Source organism: Megascapheus bottae, chromosome 1 (assembly GCF_031878675.1).
Source record: "Megascapheus bottae isolate mThoBot1 chromosome 1, mThoBot2.hap1, whole genome shotgun sequence".
NCBI lineage: Eukaryota > Metazoa > Chordata > Mammalia > Rodentia > Geomyidae > Megascapheus > Megascapheus bottae.
This window is the reverse complement of record NC_143509.1, coordinates 58,244,050-58,270,930: the sequence shown is the minus strand read 5'-3', so window position 1 is coordinate 58,270,930 and position 26,881 is coordinate 58,244,050. Positions and strand designations below refer to the sequence as shown.

Here is a 26,881-nt window from a genome sequence, read left to right as displayed (position 1 = left end):
ATAAAAGAATATAATATATAATGTGTAATGTATTATTTCAGTTGTTAACTTTTTCTATAAGGAAACAACCATACTTACATTGTTTAGAAAAATCAGACCTGAGTCAACAAAAAAAAGATAATTTTGTAGGGTGTGGTGGCTTATGCCTATAATCCTAGAGGATCGTGGTTCAAAGCCACCCCAGGCACTAAAGTCAGTGAGATTCTTACCTCTAATTAACCACTAGTAAACAAGAAGTGGCACTCAAGGCAGTAGCCTTGAGCTGAAGAGCTCAGGGACAGTGCCCAGGCCCAGAGTTCAAGTCCCACCACTAACAGAAAAAAAAAAGATAATTTTAAGGGATTATTCTTTTAAATATGATAGTCTAATGTCACTCTACTGCAAAACTTATGTATGAACATAACATCCTTTTCCAGTTTAGGCATAACTGGAATACAGCTCTCAAGAATTTCTGGAAAAAATAACAACCAATACCTTTATTTTTTTTTTTAAATCTTTATAACCCCAATGTTTCTACATTCACTAAGTCCCCTCAACCAATTGTCCTACTAAAATCAAGACCATCAGATGATTTCCCAATGACATAAGATGCTCTTTTTCCTTATCATATATTACCTCTAAACCATATTACATGAGTTATTTCAGCATTTATTCATTCATCCAAAACTGCCAAGTACTAAGCTAGGTATACTGGATGTAATAATAAAACTTCTCCTCACAATAACTAAAATACAATAAGTCCCAAGAAATAAGATAACGCTTTTGTTTTTGGTGGTACTATAGTTCGAATAGGGCCTACAGTAGCTAGGCAAATACACTACCACTTAAGCTATACCCCCCATACTTTTTGCTTTAATTTGCTTTTTTCAGATAAGGTCTCATTTTTTGCCTAGTCTACCTCAGACCCTAATCTTCCTACCTCCATTTCCCAAGTGCTGGGATTACAGGAATGTACCATCAGACCCAGTTTGTTTCTGAGATAGGGACACAATTAACTTTTTGTGTGAGCCAGACTTGAACTGAAATTCTCCTATTTCAGCCTCCTGAATAGCTAAAATAGGAGATGTGTCATATCACTCACAACCAATAACACAACTCTGATACAAACTGTGATTTCCTTCCACAAGTTTCAAAGCAGAATCCATGTCTTACTAATCTTTGCCATCCTCCATCTCTATCATACTAAACTTTCCATTATTTATTTTTACATACTTGCTTCATTCATTCATTCATTCATTCATTCACCAGTACTAGAGTTTGAACTCCATTGTGTTTGTTCAGCTTGCCAGCTTGTTCGGCTGACACTATCACTTGAGCCATGTCCCCAGCCCAGCTTTTTTGCTAGTTTTTTGTTTTGTTTTTGAGCTGTAATCTCAAGGACCTTTCTGCCTAGACACGTCTGGAACCACAATCTTCCATGTTCTAGTTCTCAATAAACTGCTATTCTTGCCACTTCTTTCATTGACATAACCATTCTATTTCTGTTGCTGCCTCAACATAGTAGCTTTACCTAGGTGATTAAACAAAACACATTAAGTTAGAACATCCTCCCAGCATCTCAAATACAAAGATAGTTACTGGGGTTCTCTATCATTTCTCTCCTGAACAGGAGCTTCTGAGTACAGGTTTCATAGACTATGACAATGTAGACACATATACACTAATTGTGAAGATGGCAGATCCAACTATGGCTTCTATTTTTGGTAAAAAACTAGACAATTTCAGGGAGAAATGACAGAGGTTTAAAGACAACCTCTATGGTTTGTAAAGTAGAAGCACACCAGTGGATGGAGCAACAGCAGCAGGAATAAAACTTATACTTTTTCACACAGGAAATTCCCAGCATTACAGATGCACAATTCTTGCTTCCAGAAGTAGATAAAAAACTAGAGAACAAAGGACAGAAAATCTCAACAGCACCATTCTACTCTATCAGAAACAGCAATAGGAAGTCTTTGCCTCATTTTCTAATGTTTCTTACCTAACAAATCCATCTTATTTTCTTCTATGAGGCGATTAATCAGACCGTTGGCTCTCTCAATTGTGCAGACAGCAATATCCAAGGAAGAGAAATGCCTTGTTGGAGAGGTGCTGCCCATATAACCATCTACTTTTATTCCTACTTCCTGAAACAGACTCTGGATTGAGTAAAAAAGAAATAGTATCAGTGAAAAAGTTAACAGTTCATGGCTTATGAATGGTTTCTATCCCAGAACACGGGCATAAGCATCTAAAGATCTTTATCGGGTCACTATCAACTTGCTCTGGCCATGACACACTGGTTGTTAGAAATTAGAAATTTAGAATGGACAAAACTCAGTCTTTAATTGGCCATTTCCATGATACTATTTCATCATCTAAGTCTTATTTATAGACATTACAACTGTAGAAAATTTATCTTAGGAACTGACATTTTTTTAAATAACAAGAAAAACTACCCCAAATTTAAAAACTAATGTGTTGGTGTTAAATAAAGGAGCATTGGGGTGTTTGTTTGGGAGAAGATGTTTGGGAGAGATTGTTGTTATTGTTAGGGGATTTTTTTTGCCAGTCCTGAGACTTGAACTTAGGGTATAGATGCTGTCCCTGAGGCTCTTTGTGTTCAAGGTTAGCGCTCTACCACTTGAGCCACAGTGCCACTTCCATCTTTTTTTGAGTTGTTTATAGGAGATAAGAGTCTCACAGACTTTTCTGCCCAGGTTGGCTTCAAACCACAATCCTCAAATCTTAGCCTCCTGAGTAGCTAGGGTTACAGGCATGAGTCACTTCCAGCACCACACATGTTTTAGTTTTTTTCTCTTTTTTGTTTTTTTTTTTAAAACAGGGTCTCTCTTTATAGTCTAGGCTGGCATGGAACTCATAATCTCTTACCCCTTCTATCCTTCTAAGTATAGGACCAGAGGTATGTACTACCATACCAGCCTTAATCAACATTTTAAGGAACAAACTTATACTCCATAAGGAAAACATTATTATTGTACTAAAGATTTTTTTTTATATAATGGAAGAAAAGTTTTGAAAAGTTAAATTCAATGGAACCTTGATAGTATTTGTTTGTTTTTTAACTTTTAACTCACATACCTCCTCAAAAAAAGGATCCTTCATCATTCTGTTACTTGGGGTCTAAGTTGAAAGGATATTACTATGTAGGATGAATTTTGTTAGCTATTTAGCCTGTGAAACAACTGTTGAAAAGATTCATAGAACCATAGAACTTCAGAACTATTCATTCAGTGAATTTCTTCTGAGTATTATTGGATTAGTCCACCGAGTTAAGGATTAACAATATATGTTAACAGTGTCATTTTCCAGTGCAAGCTATGGAACAGCATGGTGCGTGTCTGGGCTGAGATAGTAGCAAAACTAAGACTAGGACCTAGACTTATTTTGGCCTATCTGTACAGTGATATTTCTATTCCAACACCACAGTTTTAATGTGTTGTTGGAAATCACAGGGACACAGTTATTCTTTTTTTGTGTTGTTGTTTTGTTGCTGTTTTGTACCAGTACTGGGGCTTGAATTTGGGACATGGGCTCTGTCCCTGAGCTTTCTCACTCAAGGTTGCCACATACTACCACCTGAATCACACCTCTACCTAACTTTTTTGTAGTTAATTCGAGAGAAGAGTCACAGGTACCTTCCTGCTTGTGCTGGCTTCAAACAATGATGCTCAGATTTCAGCCTGAGGCTAAGACACCAGCACCAGCACATTTATTTGATTTAATGGAACATTCTATTCGTGAAAATGCCTTAAAAACTAGCCAGTATCATACCAATGTAAAATATTACTCATTTTTGCAGGAAAACCATCACAGACATGGAGTTTTACTAAGCACTAATGGATACTGTGCATCATCCCCTAAGTGTGGCCAGCAGCTCTCAATCACTACAGGATAAGCTTCCCTAAAGGTTCTTTCCATCCACACTTCACTCTAGTCCTATTCCTTAAACACTATTTCTTCATTTGCAGTTACATGTGAACTGAAGTAAATTGTTTACTTCCTAAGAAAATGTTTACCAACTTTTACATGATGCTTACCAAACTAATGGATTTGATAGCCCACTCCCCTTTATATAGCAGCATTTTAAAAAATTTCCTTCCTGGGGGCCGGGAGTTTGGCCTAGTGGTTAAAGTGCTTGCCTAGCATGCATGAAGACCCGGGTTCGATTCCTCAGTACCACATACATAGAAAAAAAGCCAGAAGTGGTGCTGAGGCTCAAGTGGTAGAGCTCTAGCCTTGAAAAAGTCCAAGGACAGTGCTCAGGCCCTGAGCTCAAGCCCAGGACTGGCAAAAAAAAAAAAAATTTCCTTCCTGGGCCAGGAAGGAAAAAAATCCTTTCTTAAACTTTCAGTACTTTTAATGATCAACTTTTTTTTTTTTGCCAGTCAGGGGGCTGGAACTCAGGGCCTAAACACTGTCCTTGGGTTTTCTCAAAGCTGGAGCTCTTCCACTTAAGTCACAGTACCACTTCCAGCTTTTTCCTGTGTATGCAGTACCAAGGAATAGAACCCAGGTCTTCGTGTATGCTAAGCAAGCACTCTACCACTAGGCCCAACTCTCAGTCCAATGATCAACTTTTAAAAGCTAGATGGAATGCAATAAATGAAACTGTTCTCACTTGCTTTTACAATTCTATTTGAAATAAGTAAAGTCAAACCTGCCAGAATATCAAGCATAGTACAAAAAACATTACCTGAAGATAGTATTTCTTCTCTTTAGCCACAGAAACAAAGGGAAGGATAAATAAAGCTTTCTTCTGCATTTCCAAAACCCGCTTCAGAATAAGTAATTCAGCAACAAGGGTCTTTCCAGCACTCGTAGGAGCTAAAATATGATTATTCCACAAAGTTACAACAAAAAGAAGTAATGCCTGGTACATGCATTAATAAATACTTTAAACTGTCTCCGGTATTACCAAGCCTACAGCTATCCTGTCATTAAGGCCTCAGCTAGCATATGAAATCTTTTCTTTTTCATGTATTTTTATTGTAATTAATAGAAGGGTTACCTTATATTTAGCATTTGAAATCTTTATACTCGGAAATGCCTAACTTTAATAGATTTAATAATACTTAAATCAGCAAAAGTGATAAATAATAATGAAACCTAGCATACTAATGCCTAAAGATTTATTCCTTTAAGTGCTTGAAAGCATTGCTTTAAGGAAGAGATTATGAGTAATTCATGTGCCAGGAGTTATGTTAGAGGTAGAGGGAAAAGGGAGGGAGAAGAGAGGGGAAGAATTGGGAGGGTAGGGAGAGGGGAAAGGAGGGAATTTACAATGAGGAAGAAGAAAGAAAAGTAACACCAAGCATAAAAAGCATATGCACAGAGCTGGAGGAAAGCCTGTGCATTCAAATGACAGTGAGTAATTCAGTAAGCCTGGAGTAAATGTCCTTCAGAATAGAAGACAGATGAAAATGCCACATAAAAAGAGTCATAAGGCCGGTCGCAGTGGTTCATGCCTGTAACCCTAGCAACTCATGAGGGTGAGATCTGACAATCAAGGTTCAAAGCCAGCCCAGGCACAAAAGGACTTGAGACTCTTATCTCCAATTAATCTCTAGAAAATGGGAAGTGGGGCTGTGGCTCAAGAGTAGGGAGGTAGCCTTGAGCTGAAGAACTCCCAGACAGCACCCAGGCTCAGGGGTAGGGTGGCAGCCTTGAGCTGAAGAGCTCAGGAACAATGCGGAGGCCCAGAGTTCAAGCCCCATGTCCCCAAAAAAGTCATAGGATCCAATCCTGGAAAGAGTTTAGAAAATCCTAAAAGCAAAATCAGAAATGACTGATGAGTTCTTAGAAAGAGAATGACAAGGTCATATTTGTGCCTTTAACAAGATTGTTCTGGGGCAGGGAGTTTGGCCTAGTGGTAGAGTGCTTGTCCAGCATGCATGGAGACTCAGGTTGATTCTTCGGTACCATATACATAGAAAAAAATCCAGAAGTGGTGCTGTGGCTGAAGTGGTAGTGCTCTAGCCTTGAGAAAGTCCAAGGACAGTGCTCTGGCCCTGAGCTCAAGCCCAGGACTGGCAAAAAAAAAAAAAAAAAAAAAAAAGATTGCTTTGGCTGCAGAAACAAGGCAAAACCCAAGAAAAAGAGAGACAGGATACAAGAGTATTGTATAACCCATAAGGATTATACAATTACAATGAGCCTATAAGCACAATGAAGTAAGAATCAAGAAATGTCTAAGTTAATAGAGCTTGGCTAATTTGCTACTATTTCTAGCTGGCATTTAAGAAGATTTTCTATATGTCAAAAATTGTCCTAACCTCTTATACAAATGAAATAATTTAATTCTAAATACAGTTAAGTCAGTCTTCCCCAACTCCTCCCTCTCCTTTACAAAGTCACAAAGCTAGAAAGCGATAGTTTTTAAAACCAACAAGTCAAACTACATGGCCTGAACTTATAGTTATTGAAAAATTAATTCTATAATTTCCATTCACAGCCATAATGAAAAAAATCTGACTCAGAAGTTCAGAGAAAACTGACACAAAGGAATTGCCATCATATAAAATCAATAGACTCTTAAATTAGTATCATAATCACAGGTTAAACATTGTACAATATGTGTGAAACATGCCCCGAAAAACCACATAAGGGACATTACGTTGGATGTGTGTACATACAAACCCTATAGAAATAGATCCATTGAAAAAATACAATGTGCAATGACCACAGCCTGAAAAGCAGCTGAGATTATTCATGTAGGAAGAACAGACTGGCATCTCCCATCACATCACCCTTTCATCCTGGGACACACATTTGTAGAACAAACAATTCCTGAGTCTATAAATTGTGATATTTCTTGCTCCACACATCCACCATATAATTGAACTTCTATAACGTAAGTATGCAAACGTGACTCCTCTTGTAAAATATATTTAAGACTTTCTCCAGATAGAGCAATGTCTCATCCACATTAAGAAAAAAAAATCATACCCCTATAAATCACACCCATTAGAGTACCCTTACACTGATATTATCTTTTAAATAGTAGAGAAGTTAGTTTGCATAAATTTGAATACCTGAATAAACTAAATTCTTTCCCTCTAAGACTTGTCCAAGCAAAAGGCATTCTGCCTGCCATTCAAACATCTTTTTTACACCAAAACTGTGGTATTTCTCCAAAACTTCTTTAGGAAGCCCCCAATTTGCCAACAACAGTTTGTCTATTTGGTCATCAGGTACTGTTTGCTTGCATAGCCCTATCAGGAAAGAAAGAAGAAACAAGAGTTAGGTCTAGCATAACTTTTGTCATATTTCTCCTGTGTTGTTGGAAAGAAGCTGTTCAAAAGAGACTTTAAGAAGCTGGTGAGACGTGAGCTGGTATTTATTGACTATAATCAGAAGCTTAAAAAGTCCTATTCCCCCACATACACACCGAAAAAAAAAAAAAAAAACTTGTGCTATACACAATGGATAAGAAGTATAAGAATTATAGGGAGTGAGGAGAATTTCCTGGACAGTAAATCAGCGTTACAAAGCTAAGTTAGGGAGGTTTCCATTTAAGTTGTGGTTACTATCAGGATGACTGAGCAATGAATTATCGTATAACTAAATGTTTACCCACCGTTAACTGGGCTAACATTCACAGGGACGCCTAACTTATCTTAGAAAACACTGCAATTTCTATCCAAGAATTGCAAACGGCCAGACTCAGCAATCCTGCCCGGGAATCTTTCCAGCAGAGCGCCAGCGGTTTACATCTGTAATCCTAGCTACTTGGGAGACTGGGCTCTGAGGACTGAGGCTTGGAGCCAGGAAAGTCCACGGGACTTTTCAAAAAGCTGCTGCGCGTGGAGCTGTGGCTCACGTACTGCACACCTCCCCGCGCCCTGTCACGAGGAGTGCTGGGCAGCACGAGGCGGCTCCCGTGGGCGCTGGGCTCCGGCCGGCTGGGAGGTGGTTCGGGGGAGAAGGTGCGGCCCACCCGGCGCGGTGAGGTTACCCGGCCCGCCCCGAGCGCCAGCCGCCGCACCAGGCCGCAGATCCGGCCGAAGCGCCCGGGGGCGCCCCCTGACCTCCCGCGGGGCCCCCAACACCGCACCTGGGGAGCCCGCGGCCTTCAGGCTGCGCGCCAGGCCGGGGGGCGGACTCAGCACCGAGCGGGACAGACGCGGAGGGCTGACACTGCGGTCGCCGCCGCTGGCCGACCACGAGTCGGAGCTGGATTCGGAACGCCGCCGTTTCCCACTCCGGCGCGGAGGATCCATGGCACACAAGCCCTTCTTCGTGGTTCACGACGCGACAGTGCCGTGCCAGCACCGTCCCAGGGCGGAGAAGACCGGCTGGGTGACAGGTGTAGCCGCCATCTTCCCGCCACAGGTTTCAAACCCAGTCCTCCCAGCCCGCCCCGGAACCACAGAGTTCCCGGAGGCCAGAGTGACCGGAAGCCACTGCTCCCCGGGGGAGGAGCGGCTCGCGCCGCCGCCTGACTTCCGGCGTCCCGCCCCCGGGGCTGGTTAGCGGTAAGTGGAAGGGGCCTCGGAACGCGCCTCTCGCCCGGTCGGCCGAAAGGGAGCCTGCCTGTTCAGCCACGTAGGGTGCGAACAGGAAAGTTGTCCTAACCCGTCAGGGGTAGGGGAGCGAAGTCGCTCTTAATCTGTCGGTGAGTGCGTGGTTTCTTTTGTTTCAGGAGTTCCTCCAGGTTGTATGTGCAAACACATGATACAGGCCGGGCGCCGGCGTCTCCCGGGACGCGGTTCGAACGAAGCCAGCCGGGGCAGACAAGTCCCCGGAGACTCCTCTCCACTGAACCACTCAGAAAGCGGGAAGTGGCGCTGCGGTCACGGGCTAGAGCTGCAGCCTGGCTCCCAGAGAGGTGCGGGGTGCCCGGAGTTCACGCCCCACAGCCCACCAAAAAATAATAATTATAACTTCAGAGTTACGATGGAGCCTCATTTGCCCTGTCTTCGCTCCTAATTGTGTATGATGATGGTAGGTCGGGAGCGACCTCTGTCCCCCAACTACTGGTGAGTTGGGATGGGTGGGAGAGGTCAGGGATTGTAGACCCCTATGGACAGCTGTAAGGAAGGATGCCTTGCCTGAAGGATCCTTCTCAGCCAAGACCCTGCTGATGCAGTTGTGCTCTGCCTTTTGGTCAGAAGCTAAAGGGCTTTATGGGCTTCATTGCTACCTGCCTGTTAATACAAAATTCGTTTCACCGAGTAAGCCTGGTGAGTGACCCGTCCCTGGCCTGAAGAGACTTGACCTAGTCTAGACCACTGAAAGATGAAAAGGAAAAGAAACGAAAGACAATACTCGAAATGTCCACCCGATGGCGACATTACTCCAGAAAAGAAACCCTTGTCCTTCTGTATCTATTTCACTCAACAGCTTCTATGTACTAGGTACTGGGGCATATGATAGTGAGGTTGTTCCTGCTCTGAAAGCGAAAGAGCTTAAAGGAAACATACTGAACAAATAAATTAACAGTTTTAAAACGTAACTCTTGCTCAGAGAGACATGAATAGATTTATCAGAATAATAAAGGAAATCCTAACTTAGATTGTGGTCATGAAAACAACAGCTAAAAGGTAACTGTTGAATGCAGAGAAAAAAGATAAATGCACAAAGAGGACATCCTGGGAAGGGAAAAATGCAGGGAAAGAAACCAGGAAGTAACTCAAGCATGTGTTGTGTAGTATTGCAGCAATTTCCCTTAGAGATCGATGGAGTGAGTCCATAGCTTTCCACTCACTGCTCTGTTTCTTCACTTTACAAGCCAGATGATTAGAAAGTGGCTGATATAAAGTAAAAAACAAAAAAAATAAAAAACACATTTAGCTGGGTATCAGTGGCTCACGCCTATAATCCTAGTTACTCAGGAGGCTGAGATCTGATGATGGTGATTCAAAGCCAGCCCAGGCACTAAAGTCTGTGAGACTTTTTTTGTGGGGGGTGAGGGGGCAGTCCTGGATTTGAGCTCAGGGCCTGAACACTGTCCTTGGACTTTGGACTTTCTCTACCACTTGAGCCTCAGAACCATTTCCAGCTTTTTTCTATGTATGTGGTACCAAGGAATCGAACCTAGGCCTTAATGCATGCTAGGCAAGCACTCTACCACTAGGCGAAACTCTCAGCCCCTGTGAGACTTTTATCTCCAATTAACCACCGAAAACAGGAAGTGGCACTGTGGCTCAAATGGTAGAGTGGTAGCCTTAGGCCCAGAGTTCAAGCCCCACGACCATAGAAAGAAACAAGTAAAGAAATCACCAGATTTACACTCATTCCATGTGCACAAAATTTGTAACCTCTCCCACTCAGCAGAATCCTGCATCCCTATCCACCAACTTTGCAGAAAGCACTACAAAGTTACTTATGTCTGACTTCAGTTTTGTGCTTTAGGGGAAGGGTAGTCCTTGATTTTCATCTTTTCCCTTCCTTTGTTATTCTGTGACTACCTCTTCATTTCTCCAGTCTCATCTCATTTCACCATTGCTTTCCCCTCTTACTGCTAGATCTTCTTGTCTCTCTCCATCTCTCTCAACTCTGCCTTTCTGCCTTTGTAACTTTTGCCTTTCACTTTTCCAGCCTTTTTTTTTTTTCCTAAAGCTCTTTTTTCTGTCTGCTTCTATTTCAGAGGGTTTCTGCTTAGGAATTTCTGTTCTTTTTGTTGTGGTTTGGTTTTGTTGGGTTCTGGGAGCTAGTGGTTATTCTGTTTTGAGACAGTGTTCTACTATGTAAACCAGACTGTCCTAAACACAGGATCCTGCCTCCACCTCCCATTGCTGGGGTAACAACCTGGCTAAAATATCAGCATTTTATATTTGGTTTGTTGGTTTTCTGCAATGTTGGTAATCATGCTAAGGCCTCATGTTTACTAGGTAAGCACTCTACCACTAAAAAACACTCTCGGGCCCTAAGCTGTTTTATTGTTTCTTTATGTTTTCCAAATTTATGTGTTAGAAATTTAGAATCTAAGTTCATGGGTGTTGAATGGTATTTAGAGGTTCGGCCTCTAATAGGCATATAATTAGGATTAGAGAAGGTTAACAGGATAGAGCCCTGGACTTGATACCCAAAACTTCCTCTCCAGAAAACACAATGTCCACATGACATAGCAGTTCCACTCCTGATATTATACCAAAAAAAAAAAATGTAAAGCAAGGTCTCAGAGATACTTAGACATCCATGTTGAGAGCAGAACTGCTCACAGCAGAAAAAAGATGGAGGCAAATCCAGCATTTGCCAGTGGATGAAGGGATAACAAAAGGAAAGAGAACATTGCTGACACTGGTAACAGCACTGATGAACCTTTAGGACATAATGCTAAGTGAAACCCATCAGGAAAGAACAAATACTGCACAATTCTATTCATAGCCAACATATAGAATTAATGGATCAAGAAAATAATTATATATAATATATATACACTCTATATAAAGACACACATATAATAGATTTTTATTCATCTAGCAGGAAGAATAATATATCATGTGTAGGGAAACAGATAGATGACCAGGAAAAAATCATACTGAGTGAAGTAAACCAGGCTTAAAAAAGCAGAGGGACACCTGTTTTTCTCTCTTGTGAATGATAGACCTAAAAGTCAAGCATAGGTAAATGTACACAGAACCATATGTGTGTGTGTGTGTGTACATATACATATACACATTTATATGTCTTTTATGTGAATATATATGACTAAAGTATGGTGTATGCAGAGGAGTGAGACTGGTGTAACCCCTTTGAACAACTACCAGTTTAACAAAATGAATATCAAGAATTTGAAACTTATCTTGAGGGAGGGAGGGAAAGGAGTGACTGTGGACAAATGGAAAGTAATGGTGGATGAAAACAGAATATAAAATGCACATGTGTGGAAATGGAAGTAGGAAACAGGAGGGGGTGGGGGATGATGGAAGGAGTGACTGATCAAGATGCATTGCACACATAAATATACATATTAACTGAAGCCTTATTGTGCAAGGATTTGAAGGTAGTTTTTAAATGAAAAAGATAAAGGCACGCAGTACCACACCAGCCTTCTTTTTATTTTCTTTTCTTAAACACAGTTACCAGTATGTACAGCAATATGACAATATGATGCCTGATGCTATCCCAGCATGCTATTTTACTCATCTTGTTATCTGCTGTAGAAGTTAGTACAGTACCATGTATATTGTGGTTAGTCACCAGATAGTTATTAAAAAGAGATGACAAGGGGCCGGGAGTTTGGCCTAGTGGTTAAAGTGCTTGCCTAGCATGCATGAAGACCCGGGTTCGATTCCTCGGTACCACATACATAGAAAAAAAGCTGGAAGTGGTGCTGAGGCTCAAGTGGTAGAGCTCTAGCCTTGAGAAAGTCCAAGGACAGTGCTCAGGCCCTGAGCTCAAGCCCAGGACTGGCAAAAAAAAAAAAAAAAAAAAAAAAAAAAGAGATGACAAGCCCTTCCTAGGAAGACTTAGGAGATGTGAAAGACTGCAACATACTTAAAAGGAAAAAAAAAAACTGTTTAGCACTACACCTCACAATGTTCATGTCTAGAAAGTTTTCAGAAAGCTCTCAGAAGTTATAACACAGGACTGTTAGCCACCAGAGGAATATACCAAGAACTGAGTAAACACAAGGAAGTCAAGAACAGGCATATGTGTGGTGAACATTGAATGTCTCTGCCAGTCAGCCATTGCTGGTTAGTACATCTCAGTAGTTTTAAGACAAAAAGTATCCTCTATTCCTGAATCAACCAGCCAGCTGGGTCATTTGGGCCTTGGTCAGGTTCTCCTGCATGTTTGAGGATTGGCTGACTGTTGAACTTGTTTAAATAGCTTTGGTTGGGGAATGTGAGCTCCTCTCTATCTTGTCTGTTGTGCCTCAACAGCTGGACTGGGTTTCGAGAGAGACAGCAGGAGATTACAGGAGCTTACAGGGCCTCTGGAAGCTGGCATCGGGCACTTTGGCTGTCATTCTCTCTGGCTCAAGGCTTGACATGAAAGTAGGACAAAGAGGACAGAAAGAGAAAAACCAGGTCTCAGAGGATGAGCTACAAAACAACTCCACAAGGTAAAGCTGCTTTGGTGTTTTCTTTTTCATTTTATAAATGTAAAAACTAAGTCTCTATGAACAGACATTTCCATGTTTCCAAACATCTAATAAATAAAAATATGAGTTCTCTAAGATTACAGCAGCCAGATGATCAAATGGCTGGAGTATGTTCTATTTCCAAACTCAAATGCATATTCTCTTTGCTTTTGCCATCTTTCACAGTAAAGTTAAACTCAAATATACTGTACCTCACTTGATGTATTAAGAACATCACAATACATTGTAGAAGGTTTAATTAATAAAACACTTATAAATCCTCCAAAGATAGACTGTTTTAAATATTTTTGAAAGTACTGGATTTTGAACTGTCAAATATTTTTTTTATTTTTTATTGTTGGGGTAATGTATAGAGGGGTTACAGTTACATTTGCCAGATAGTAGGTGCATTACTTCTCACACATTAATACCCCTTCTCATGTTTTTGTCCCCATTTCCCTTCTCCTTCCCCCTCCCAATCATCTTGTTTCCCCCCTTCCCTTTCCTATTTCAAATAAATATATATACAATATACCAGGTAACAAAGTCAGATACAGTAACAATATGAGATTAGCCAACAGGCAAAAAAGAGAAATAGCATAGTACATTAAGAACAAAAATGACACAAGATAAAGCTCTTGTTTCCATATCTTAGAGTTCATTTCATTTAATCTCATCCTATATGACCTCATGTACCTAGGTTTTGAGCTATTGTAATCCTCTGCTAGGAGAATCCTACATGTGTGCTAATTACGAATGAGGGAAACCATTGAGCCTATGGTCTGGCTTACTTAGTATGATTTTTTTCCACTTCTTTCCATTTCCTTACAAATGGGGCGATGTCATTCTTTCTGATGGCTGTATAGAATTCCGTTATGTATAAGTACCACATCTTGTTGATCCATTCGTCTGCTGAGGGGCATCTGGGTTGGTCCCATATCTTTGCTATGGTAAATAGTGCTGCAGTGAACATCATTGTGCTAGTGGATTTAGTATGTCCTTGTTTCTGGACATTTGAGTAAATGCCAAGGAGTGGAATTGCTGGGTCATAGGAGAGCTCTGTGTTAAATCTTTTGAGGAGTCATCATATTGATTTCCACACTGGTTGAACAAGTTTAAACTCCCACCAACAGTGCAATAGGGATCCCTCCTGGCCACATCCCCACCAGCATCTGTTGTTATTAGATTTCTTGATAATGGCCATTCTGACTGGAGTGAGATGCAATCTCAAAGTTGTTTTGATTTGCATTTCTTTTATGGCCAGAGATGTTGAGCATTTCTTCATGTATCTATTGGCCATTCTTATTTCCTCTTCAGAGAAATCTCTCTTTAAGTCTTTAGCCCATCTTTTAATGGGATGGTTGGGGTTTTTTGTGTAGATTTGTTTTGGAGAGATTCAATTTTTTATCTGTAGATAAATTTTAGATATTGTATGGCTAATGAAGATCTTCTCTCACTCTGTGGGCTTTTTATTTAGCTTGGTAGCTATGTCCTTTGCCATACAGAAGGTCTGCAGTTTAATGCAATCCCAGTTGTCCAAACTTTCTTTAATTTGTTTCAGGACCTTTATTAAGAAAGTTTCTACCTGTGCCAAGGATACCTAATATATCTCCTATTCCTTCTTGTAAACTTTTCATGTTATCTTACCTCAAGGTCTTTGATCCATTTGGAATTAATCCTGGTTCAGGGTGACATAGAAGGATCCAAGTTTAGTTTTCTTCAGGTGCTTAACCAATTCTGCTGGCACCCTTTGTTGAAGAGGCTGTCTTTCTTCTATTCTATTTTTTTGGCGCCCTTATCAAAGATTAGGTAGCCCTAGGTCAGTGGGTTGATTTCTGGGTCTTCAGTTCTATTCCATTAGTCCTCAGGCCTGTTCTTGTGCCAGTACCAAGCTGTTTGGGTTACTATAGCTCTGTAATACAGTCTGAAGATTAGTATTGATATTCCTTCAGCGCTCTTCTTTCTGCTAAGGATTGTTTTTGCTAGAGGGGGTCTTGTATTAGTCCATATGAAATTTTGGACTGCTTCTATTTCCTTAAAGAATGACATTGGAATATTGATGGATATTGCATTGAATTTGTAGGTAGCCTTTGCTAAGATTGCCATTTTCACGATGTTAATTCTTTCAGTCCAGGAGCATGGGAGTTTTTTCCACTTCCTCAGTTCTGCTTTAATTTCCTTTTTTCAGGTTGACAAATAATTTTTAAGGGGTATGTGGGCATAGCTCAGTAGTAGAACACCACTTTGCCCAACATGAATGAAGCCCTGGAGGAAGTAAAAGAAGGGGAGGGGAGTGCTCAGGAGGGAAGGGGAATCTGGCTAAAGGCTAGCCCAGACTCTAAAGCAAACTAGGCTGGGCATAATGGCTCACTCCTGCAATTCCAGCTACTCTGGAGGCAAATGACTGGACGCCAGCCAGAGCAGAGCGAAGAGTTAGCAAGATCCCATCTCAACAAATGAGTAGTGGAAGACCCCACCTATTGGGACGCATGTATGGGAGATGTTGGGTCCCAAAGTATCCTAGAGAGAATGTATGACTTCATCTGAAAAATAAAAGCAAAAGGGCAGAAGTGTGTAGAGGAAGAGGAGGAACAGTTGAGGTCCTGATAGAGCACATGGGCCTAGTTCAAACCTCAGAATAGCCAGAAAAGCAAGCCACCTCATATATGAGAACCAGCAGGCACAGGTCAGAGACACATGGGTGTAAGATCAAAATATATTTTTAAATTTATAAAAGAAGAGGAAAGGAATTTCTCAGTTGTTCTTAATTTCTCTTCCTAATTATGCTATTCAGCTCATTGAGATCCATAAAAGTTTCTGATGAGATGTTGGTTAGAATTCAGTCCAATCAGATAGTTTTCTGATATGCAGCCATTTGTTTCAAGAATAAGTTAATGTTTGTTCATCAGCTCTGTTTTAGAGATTATTTCATATAGATTGTGCATATTTCATTTAGATGTATTCTCAAATATTTATTTACTTGGGGTTATTGTGCATTTGATCTTTCAGAATGTAACTCATGGTGGTGATGGTGGTGGAGCCAGTCCAAGCCTTGAACTCAGGGGCTAGATGCTATCACTACACTGAGCTTTTCTTCCTCCCCCCCTCTCTCTCTGCTTCCTTCCTTCCTTCCTTTCTCCCTCTTTCTTTCTTTCCTTTCTCAAAGCTAATGTTCTGTCACTTGAACCACAGCTCCATTTCAAGCCATTTGATGGATGACTGAAGATAAAGAGTCCCATAGACTTTCCTCTGAACTACAATCCTCATCTCAGTGCCCAACAACAAATACATCCTAATCTTACATTTTCCCAGTGCGTTGAGCTGGGCTTCTTCATGTCTTGTTTTTCTTTTTGAAACAGGGTATTGATTTATAGCCTGGCTTGTCTGGAACTTGAACTCCTTTGGCATGAGATTCCCAAGTGCTGGGATTGTAGGCATGGACTCCATGCCCACATGTGAGCTGTGTGCACTGTGTTATGTAACATTCTTTCAGCAAATTGTTCAAGATGAACCTTGCTTATCTTCTGTAAGTAAGAACACCTTTGACTCCTAGCTATTCTGCTGTTTTTCAGTTATATTTAATTACATTGTTAGGTATCCCTAACAAGTACATAATGCTGCATAGCACCTATAATACAGAACAGCTTTTGCCATCTGTATACCTTGATAGAAAAACTTTCTAAGTTTTTTCCATTAAGTATTTGTTTTTTGTATGCAGAACTTTTTTTCTTTCTTTTTTTAAAATTTTCTTTCTTTCTTTCTTTCTTTCTTTCTTTCTTTCTTTCTTTATTTATTTATTTTTCCAGTCCTGGGCTTGAGCTCAGGCCCTGACCACTGTCCTTGGGCTTTTTCAAGGCTAGAGCCCTACCACTGAAGCCACAGCAACACTTCCAGATTTTTCTATGTAGGTGGTACAAAGGAATCAGATCCAGGTTTTCGTGCATGCTAAGCAAGCACTCTACCACTAGACCAAACTCCTGGCCCCAGAACTCATTTTTGGCTTAGCAATTGCCTTCGATTCATAATGTTCAGATTTCCATTAGGAATAAATTGAGTTTCTAAATAACCTGTCTCATTTATAGGAAGAGTGGTTGCAAAGTTCAAGAAAATATGCCAGCTGTGTATTGATTTAGTCAAGATGGTTTTTACTGGAATGGAATGAGGACTTTAGTGAGAAAGGGCATCCCATATACATTCTAGGCTCACTCATACTATAGTATAGTATAGTATAGTATAGTATAGTATAGTATAGTAGATTCCTTCCTCCAGCAATGTTTCTCATGATCTTTGCCTTCCGAGATGATGATATAATCAATTTGGATTTTTTTAACCTCATCTTTAAAACTCACTAGTTAAAACAAAAAAAACAAGCACTTCTTGAAACACCTATATCCAATTATCAGTTTGAAACATTAAGACTATACATGGTGTGCCCAACTGTAGACTGTGTTGCTCTTTTGTAGATTCTGGTAGTTCTGGAGACACGAGCATGCTAAAGCCTCTCTCCACAAATTCCAGCCACACAGTTTGGTGAAAAAGTTTCTACTAACAGTTCTAGCTCAGGGCGGGTATTCCAGTCTTTGAAAAAATAAGAAAGTTTCTAATGATAGCATTTTATTACAGAACTATTGGAAATAAAAAGAAAAACAAGTCACTATTTTAAAAAGTATGTTATTTTCTTAATAAACTGCTTTACTATCACTGAAAAAAATACATCAAGAACACAGAAACAATAACAGTGAAATAATCTGAGTCTTTTGCCTAGTCTTACCAAGTATGTTTTTCATTTCACATGTTATAAAAGTTTCACTGGTGATATAAAATTGGCAATTTGTCTCTTTTATTGCTGGGCAACATTTGATTGTATGGCTATACTGCATTGTGTGTCCCCATTACACGGCAAGGGCATGTGCATTGTCATCTCCTTTGGCTCCTGAGTATTGCTGCTATGAATAGTGTGTACATATCTTTTCATGGATACATGCGCTCATTTCTTTGGGGGAGATCCCAAAGGGTGGAATTGCTGAGTCATGTGTCAAGTTTATATCAAAGGTTTGAAAAATACTGTCAGATTCTTCCCCAAGTGGCTACTATACATTTGCATTCCCACCAACAATATACTGAGGATTCCAGAATCCCCAGGTCTCCCACAGATCCATTAATAGTACTCTTTGGTGAAATGTTTATTCCATTTTTTTGCCTATTTTTAAGTGAGATGTTTTCTTTTTTTTCTGGGTTTTTAGAGTCTGTTAGCTAGTTCAGAGGCAACTTTAGTGACATGCTATTCATCTTTTGCATGCAGGGTATTCTTTAATGCATTCTACAGAGTAGGTCTGCTAGGGATGGATTCTTTCAACTGTGCATCTGGAAGCATTTTTGTTTGGCTTTGTTTTTGAAACACATTTGGACCAAGTGTAAAATTCTAAATTGACATTTGTTGCATTAATTTCAGGGATATATTTCTAGCTATCTTTCTGGGAGTGCTGCAACCACCCTGCAGGACTGAGCTCTGGTGGGCAATGATGTTACAAAGAACAGGATTGGCTGTCTCCTCTTCAAGCTTCCCTTCTCAATATCCTGTGTACTTCCCAAATAAAGTGCTTTGGTTTAAATTTCTCTATTAAGGTCTAAACTAAGACAAAACTCCATTGATAGGTAGTTCAAAGATATTTTTAAGAGATATTTCTTAATCAAGTTTTAGTTTTTATTCTGTACCATGATTTGGCTTTTTTTCTTATCATATGTATACTGGGCGATTTTATTATTAATTTCTTTTGAGCTTTCTCTTTCCTTCATTGCTTTATAATTTGAAGATGTCTTCTACTTTTTCCTTTTCTAGCCCTCATTTCTTTTTTTCATATATTTTTATTGTAATTATTAGAAGGGTTACATATATTCACCAGATAGAAGGTGCATTACTTCACAAACATTGATACCCTTTCTCATGTCTTGGTCCCCATTTCCCTCCCCCACCCCCACCCCTCATCTTGTTTTCCCCCTTCCCTATCCTATTTCAAATAACTCAAATAAGCATATATACAATATATCAGATAACAAGGTAAAATACTGTAACAATATGAGATAACCAAGGGACAGCAAATGAGATGAGAATAGAAACCCTGGGCTTTCCTAGCCAAGATTTACAATAGAGCAAAACCTAGATACATAAGGCTATATAGTATGATGCTAAATGAAAAGACGTCCAAAATATAGAAACAAAAGCCATATAATGAGTGATTGTTGTCTAGCCATCATTTCTGTGTTTCATTGTGGGTTTTTTTTTTTTTGTTTTGTTTTGCTTTGTTTTGGGTTTTGTTTTTTTTTTTTTTATCATGAGGCTTGAACTCTGGGCCTAGGTGCTGTCTCTGAGCTCTTAAGCTCAAGGCTAGCATTCTACCACTTGAGCCACAGTGCCACTTCCACTTTTCTGGTGGTTAATTGGAGATGAGTCTCATGGATTTTAGTGCCTGGGATGGCTTTGAACCATGATCCTCAGATCTCAGCCTCCTGAGTAGCTAGGATTATAGGCAGGAGCTACCAACACCTGGTTTCATTGTTTTTTTTTGTTTGTTTGTTTGTTTTCTTTTTATATTTTTAATCAACTTAGGTTTAATCATTTAGTTCATTTTAGTCATTCCCAAAATGATTTTCCTTTTTTGAACTCTGCAATGAGAATTTCATAAACATTGTCTTTTTCTCCAAATAATTCTTTGTTCCTGTATTTGTAGCCAGGCACCAGTGGCTCACACCTATAATTCTAGATACTCAGGAGATTAAAATCCAAGAATCATAGTTAAAGTCAGTCCAAAAAGAAAAATCTGTGAGACTCTAATCTCTAATTAATAAGCAAAAGGCTAGAACTGATGGCATGGCTCAAGTGGTAGAGTGCCAGCCTTGAGTGAAATACCCAGTTGACCCTAAGTTCAAGTCCTAATGCTGGTATGCATGTGCGTGTGCATGTCCATGTGAGCGCATGCGTGTGCACGCGCACGCACACACACACCTCTTGCTTATGTTGTTTTATAAATACTTTCTGTCATTTTCTGAATTTCATTCACTTACCTTATTTTGATATTTAGAGTAATGTTTTTGTATGTGCTGTGGCCTAACAGTTGTGTGAATGAGGGACTTTTATTTTCGTCCCTTTTTCCCTTTTAATAGCTGTTCTTCTTTCTATTGTACATTCTTGAATGAAATGAACTTTCCGTGCGTTCCTAGGTAAAGAGAGTAGGCTAAAAAAATATTCAGCTCTAGAGTTCCTTTTTTGTTGCTTTTTGAAATAATCAGAGGTCTGTCTCCTCAAATACTCCTTTGACCTAACCTTCCATTTCTTTTGTGTTTTGTGTTCAATGATCCCTTCTAGTAGAATTTAAATACCTGTCTCCTGGTGCAGGGTTTGTCCCCTAGTATAGCTCCTTAGATTTCCTTTCTTACTTTCCTAGGATCCTGGTATGTGTAGATGTCCCAAACATGCACAGATCTTAGGCCTGCCTAGTTTCTGTGCACACATTCATAAGTCATAGTCCAAAGTGTTAGTAGTTTCATCTGTTTCTCAGAATAGTTGGCTGAACTTGCCATTGTGACCTGTGGTGAAAAAGTTCCCAGTGTGACTTGTGGTGTTTGTGGGTTCTCCGCCCATTAATAATCCCAGAGGCCATGCCACTTCCTCTCATCTTTGCCTAGATGAGTGAGTGAGAAGTCACGACCAACCAACTGCTTCAGAATCCATTTGAGAAACACAAAAAAAGAGGAATTCTTGAAAAAGACTTTTTACACCAAGATACAAACAAAAACTTAGGTATAAAATCACTATTACAGACTTATTTAAAGGGGTGATATTTCAAATGAACACAGAAGGAAGCTAGAAATATTCAAAAGTATCTAAATAGCCAAGAACACACACAAAAGATCTATCATTTCCTTCCTTTTATCCTGTATGATGTTTGTGTTTAGTTAACTTGCTTTTATATCCTACTTAAACATAGATTAAAATTTTGAAATTTTATCTTTATTTTAGTACATAAGTAGATCGTGTATGTATAATGTTGAATTTAACAAAGTAATGCACTATAACAGTTTCATGAGACAAATTAAATGTAGTCCAATGAGATAGTTTATTTTCTTCTGTTGACATTGATGCTTGAAATCCAAAGACTTCACTTATGGGTCTATCTTAATCTAGAGAAAATGCTAAATCATCAGAAATGTTTTCATAAAATTATTTGAAGTTAGTCGGGTATGGTGGCTTATGCCTGGAACCCTAGCTACTCAGGAGGCTGAGATCTGAGGATCCTGGTTCAAAGCCAGCCCAGGCACTAAAGAACATGAGACTCTTATCTCCAGTTAATCACTAGAAAATGGGAAGTGGGACTGTGGCTCAAGAGGTAGGGCTGTAACCTTGAGCTGAAGAGCTCGGGGGCAGCACCCAGGCCCAGAGTTCAAGCCTAATAACCCACAAAAAAAAATTAAAATTAAAAAAATAGTAATTTGAGGTTTCACCCAGGCATGATGGTAGGCTGGAGCAGGCCTATAATCCCAGCCCTGGGGAGACTGAAGTAAGAGGATCTCAAGGCCAGCCGGGGCTACTTTAGTGAAAACTAAACAATTTTTTTTTAAGTATATGAGTTACAGACTCGGCATTGGTATCTCATTTCCTGTAATCCTGGCTACCTAGGAAGCTGAGATCTGATAGTCACAGTTAAAAGCTAGTCCAGGGGCCTAGTTTTGCCTAGTGGTTAGAGTGCTTGCCTAGCATGCACAGAGACCTGGGTTTGATTCCTTGGTACCATATCCATGGGGGAAAAAAAAATCTGGAAGTGGTGGTATGGCTTAAGTGGTAGAGCACTAGCCCTGAGGAAAAGCCCAAGGACAGTACTCAGGTCCTGAGTTCAGTCCCCAGGACTGCCAAAAATAAAGAAGCCAGCCCAGGTAGGAACATATATAAGATTCCTATCTCCAGTTAACCATCAAAAAGCTAGAAACAGAACTGTGGCTCCAGAGGTAGGATACTAGCCTTAAACAAAAGAGCTTAGGAACAAGTACCCAAGCCCTGAGTTCAAGCCCCAGGACTGGCACTAAATACTGTGTTTCATAAAATTTATAGTTGAAAAAGTAGATGCAATACTCAAGTATACTAAAATGTTTCCCAATAACTGGACTGAGTATCATTGTTTAAATTAAGATACACTAAAGTTAGAAATTCAGTATATCAGTGAAGCTGACCACATAGTTACTTGCTTCAGAGTCAAATAACTAATAGTGATTTGGAGCAGTGGCTACTGAATTGACCAGAATAGTTCTAGGGAGCAATAGAAAGGCTGAGTTTCTGACTACAAAAGCAAAGAGAGGAACAAAACATGAAAGGAGGAACCTCATTTAAGACTATGCTAGCCTTGGGTCCATGATGACTGGAGGCTTCTTCTTAGGTTGTTGTTGGTGGTGGTAAAAAAAGAAAAAGTGCAAAAAGGAGGATCTCAACAGTCCAACTGGTTTTATTCTAGAGGAAATCTTAGGAAGGGCAGCCACAAGTCCTAGCTGAAGGGAAAATGATACACCCCCCCCATCCCTCCCCCACCTTTATAACTAGGGTCCTTTCAGATACTAGGCAAAAAGTGAAGTCAGGTGGGACAGATGAATGTGTGGTAAGATGGAGGTGTGCTGGGAGAATAATGTTATTTTGACTAAGAAGTTTCAAGCTTTCAATAGTATCTGTGTCCTTCAGCAGTGTCAGCATCAGACATGGCCTTGGCCTCAGGCTCTCTTCCAAGACCACTGGGTGCATTTATTTTAGGGGATAGGGGAGGGGAGATGACTCAGTTCTAAGGTATGGCAGTCACGAGGAGAGGTTTAAGCCATTTTCCATCAGTGTTTTTTTGTTTGTTTTGTTTTTTAAGAAACAAAGTATGAAAAAGGAATTAGAAGAAGGAAGCACTGACCACAGCCTGAGGTTATATAAGGCAAAAGAATTGAGTACCAGAAAAAGAATTAGGTAAAAACTGAGCTGCTTTCAGTGTAAGACAAACTGAAAGCAGAGGGACCAGATTCTAGAGTAGACAGAGCAAGAAGATTAGAGAGGTGACCCATTTCCTGCCAGGGCCAAATAAACTGCAGAAAATGCAGAGTAGAGCAGTGTCTCATAGGGCTCAGCCACTCAGAGTCCAGGCCTGGAGTCTATCTTCTAGATCCAAGGTCATTGGAAGGAAAGTGTGGGAAACTCACAGTTAGGGGCTTTCTCTTCCTTATCTTTTCCTTTTGGAAAAATCCTGACAGATACACTGACATAAGAGAAAATTTTCACACAACATTCAAAATTGATAAATAGATAAAAAAATTTAGTATAACCAGGCGTGGTGGCTCATGCCTCTAATCCTAGTTGGGAGGCTGAGATCTGAGGATCAAGGTTCAAACCCAGCCCAGGCACAAAAGGACCTGGGACTCTTATCTCCAATTAACCTCTAGAAAATGGGAAGTGGGGCTTGGCTTATGCCCAGGCCCAGGAGTACAGGCAGCACATTTTAACTACAGTTAATAAGCTTGATCTAAAGGAAGTGTGTAGATGTCTACATCCAACCAGTAGGGAATATACATTCTTTACCAGCATATACTAGATCTCAGAACCGGTTAACAAAGTAATGTGAATCATGGCAGAAAATCTTCCTTGATCACAATAGCTTTTTAAGAAAACCACTACTTCTGCTTGTAAATTAAAATCAAAGGGCTAGAAATGTGCCACAGAAGTAGAGTGCCTGCCTAGCCAGCATATACCTCTGGGTTTAATCCAATACAGGAAGGGAGGGAGGGAGGGAAGGAGGGAGAGAGAGAGGGAAAGAGAAAAGAAGGAAGGGAGGGAGTAAAGGAAGGAAGGGAAGGAAGAGAGGGAGTAAAAAATGAAGATGAAGCAGGACGGGGGTTTGGGGCCTGGGGAGTATCAATCAATCAATAAGGACTGGGAGTATAAAACAAGTGGTACCTGCCTAGCAAGTATACAGCCTTCAGTTCAAACTCTAATACCATCTAAAAAATCCCCCCAAACTTATATTTCATATGGTGTTATATTTTTTTTAAACTCTAAGGAATTCAGAAAAAACTACAAAATTAATTCAGTAAACTTTCAGAATACAAAGATCCACATAAAATTTTGTTTTAGAATTATTTTTTTATTGTCGGGGTAATGTATAAAGGGGAGTTATAGTTACATTCGCTGGATAGTAGGTACCTTTCTTCTCACACATTGATACCTATTCTCATGTTTTTGTTTTAGAATTCTCATGCACTACTTGTGCACTTGTCTCAGCTTACTATATATGAACATACCTGCATGAAAGAATACAGTGAGAAGGGTGACTGTTAATTGCAGCAGATATTACACATGGTTTTAGTCAAAATACATTCAGATATACTCAAATGCATTGTTGAGCATTTTGTATGTGCTTAACATTACTCATTTGCTTGAAAGGTGTTATTTACACATGGTGATACCAAATAATGTGCCCCATTTCACAAGTGGCAAACTTGAGGTGGGAAGTGGTGGTTAAGTAGTTTAATCAAAGCCACATACCCAGAAATAGCAAAACCAGGATTATTTTCTTTCCTTAGAAGGTAGCTGAATGAGAAGTGGATGTCAATAGCTCATGTCTACATTTCTAGCTACTCAAGAGACTTAAGATCTAGAGGCTTGATATTTTTAATTTTTTTCTTTTTTATTAGAGAATTTATTAACATTGATTTTTACATCATATTTCAAATGACAAACAAGTATTCAAGAAGGGAATCTCTATATGTAATCACTGGAACTTAGATTTTAGAACATAATTAAAATTAGGCTGAGGGTTTGGATGTCATAGATACATATAAATCTATGTAATAAAACATTATGTCTATAGAGTCATAAATTTTGATGTTGATGTAGTTGTGTTTATATTTGCAATACCATGTCCATAGCATTGGGTATGCAAATATTGAGTCCTCGCTCTTGTACTGTTTGGATCTAATAGCCACATATGAAGGATGCCATGCACCTTTTGTTCCTTTGGTCTTGACTTGTCTCACTCAACATGATTCACTCTAGATTCATCCACTTCCCTGCAAATACCATTATTTTATCTTGTCTGTTGGCTATGTAGAATTCCATTGTGTGTGTGTGTGTGTGTGTATATATATATATATATATATATATATATATATATACTACATTTTTTTGTATCCATTCATCTGCAGTAGGGCATCTGGATTGTTTCCATCTCCTGGCTATTGTGAATAGTGCAGAGATGAACATAGCTGAGCAGGTGTCCTTATCATATCTTTGGTTATGATGTTCAGGGTAGATGCCCAGAAGTGGGATCATAGGGAAGGTCAATTTTCAGTTCTTTAAGAAACCTCCACAATGCTTTCCAAAGTGGCTGAACTAGCTTACAATCCCACCAGCGGTGCAGTAGGGTTCCTGCCAGAGGCTGGTATTTTTAAGGCACGTTGGGCAGAAAAATCTGCAAGACTCTATATCTAAAATAACCAGCAAAAAACAGAGCTGGAGGCATTGCTGTAAGTGGTAGAGCAGCCTAGCCAAATAAGCAAGCTGAGTGTAAATCTCTGAGTTCAAACACTACTATCCCAAATTAATTAATTAATTAATTAATTAATAGTTTGATTTGAAAAGGATATCATAAAGAATAATAATAGAGGGGGCAATAGAATTGTGCATTTCTTCTTGTTCAAATAGTGACTTATGTGATCATGGATGTGTAATTTATTTTCTCTGACCCTCTTCTCTCCCCATCTATAAAAAGGCATTAGATTAAATGATAGCCAAGCCTCCTGTCCCCTTTGATTCTCTCCACTTGACTTGCTTTCTGCCCAATTTGTATGTTTATGGTATGTATGTATGTATGTATGTATGTATGTGCATGAGCAGCTTGAGTTGAGGGCCTAGTTGCTGCCTTTTAACTTTCATTTAAGGCTGGTGCTCTAATCAGCTCTGCTTCGGGCTTTACAGTAGCTGATTAGAGATAAGAGATTTTCCTGCCAGGGCTGGTTTTAAACTGATTCTCAGATCTCAGCCTCCTTATTAGCTAGGATTATAGGTGTGAGCAAGTGCTGCCTGCTTTCTGCGTGGATTGTGAATGATGAACTCTCCCTTCCTAGCCATTCTGAAAAAGCAAGGGCCAGAATAGGACAGAGGCTGTCTTGTCCTAATAAGAAATAGGAGAAGCAGAAAGAAAACAGCATGTCACTTGCAGAAGTTGCTGCTTCAGCCAGTGGCTTAGGTGAGTAGCGAGGTTATAATTAGAGCTGCAGCCCAGCTAAGTGCTGCTCCCACCTCCTGTGTGCAGCTGGACCTGACGGCACACATGGGACGCAGAAGCTGTTCCAGCCTTGTCATGATCCTTCTTCAAAGGGATTTTCTCCTTCCTCTGGGGAGACAAAACCCACTGATTGATATAAAACCCCACTTCCTATCCACTGGCCCCTGCTAAGTGCCACTCCAGTAGAGACAAGCGTTGATGCATATGTAGAGAAGAGAAAAATCGTAAGCTGAGCCTGGTCACATTGCCCCTTGTGATAGAGTTTTATTTTTAACCTCAAAACACTTGAACTATTTCGGTTGAAGTTTTCTCCCTTTTCTTGCGTTCCCAGCAGAACTCTGTGTACTGCTGCAGTTGATTTGTCCACAGCCACTTTCCTGTAACAGTTTGTTCACCATCAAGGGACAGGAGCAGCTGATGGGGACAGCCTGTGCCAGAAAGGTAAGCTTTTCAAATATGAGCAGGTGATGAATGTATGATGGAAGTTTGCTGTGCACCACCTTTGTGCCCTGAGGATGTGGGTTATTCAGCCAACTCGTATGTACAGGGA

The 26,881-nt window shown here is 40.0% G+C and overlaps 2 protein-coding genes across 4 annotated transcripts in view; one reads left to right on the top strand and one right to left on the bottom strand.

Moving 5' to 3' along the window:
• The window catches only part of Polq (DNA polymerase theta), a 67,048-nt gene extending 58,652 nt beyond the window's left edge, over positions 1–8,396 (bottom strand). The window contains exons 1-4 of the mRNA XM_090345530.1: positions 8,057–8,396; positions 7,035–7,214; positions 4,697–4,827; positions 1,982–2,138 (exon numbers count right to left, since the gene is read on the bottom strand). Of these exons, the coding sequence (XP_090201656.1) occupies positions 1,982–2,138; positions 4,697–4,827; positions 7,035–7,214; positions 8,057–8,222 (634 nt within the window). The 5' untranslated portion in view covers positions 8,223–8,396. The remainder of the gene's footprint in view (positions 1–1,981; positions 2,139–4,696; positions 4,828–7,034; positions 7,215–8,056) is intronic.
• Positions 8,397–8,423: 27 nt separating this feature from the next.
• Positions 8,424–26,881, top strand: part of Fbxo40 (F-box protein 40) — a 34,536-nt gene continuing 16,078 nt past the window's right edge. The window contains exons 1-3 of one of the 3 annotated variants that reach the window (XM_090345509.1): positions 8,445–8,477; positions 8,645–8,981; positions 12,834–13,015. The gene's annotated coding sequence lies outside the window, so the exon portion shown is untranslated. The other 2 variants (XM_090345515.1, XM_090345505.1) reach the window with 2 other exon arrangements.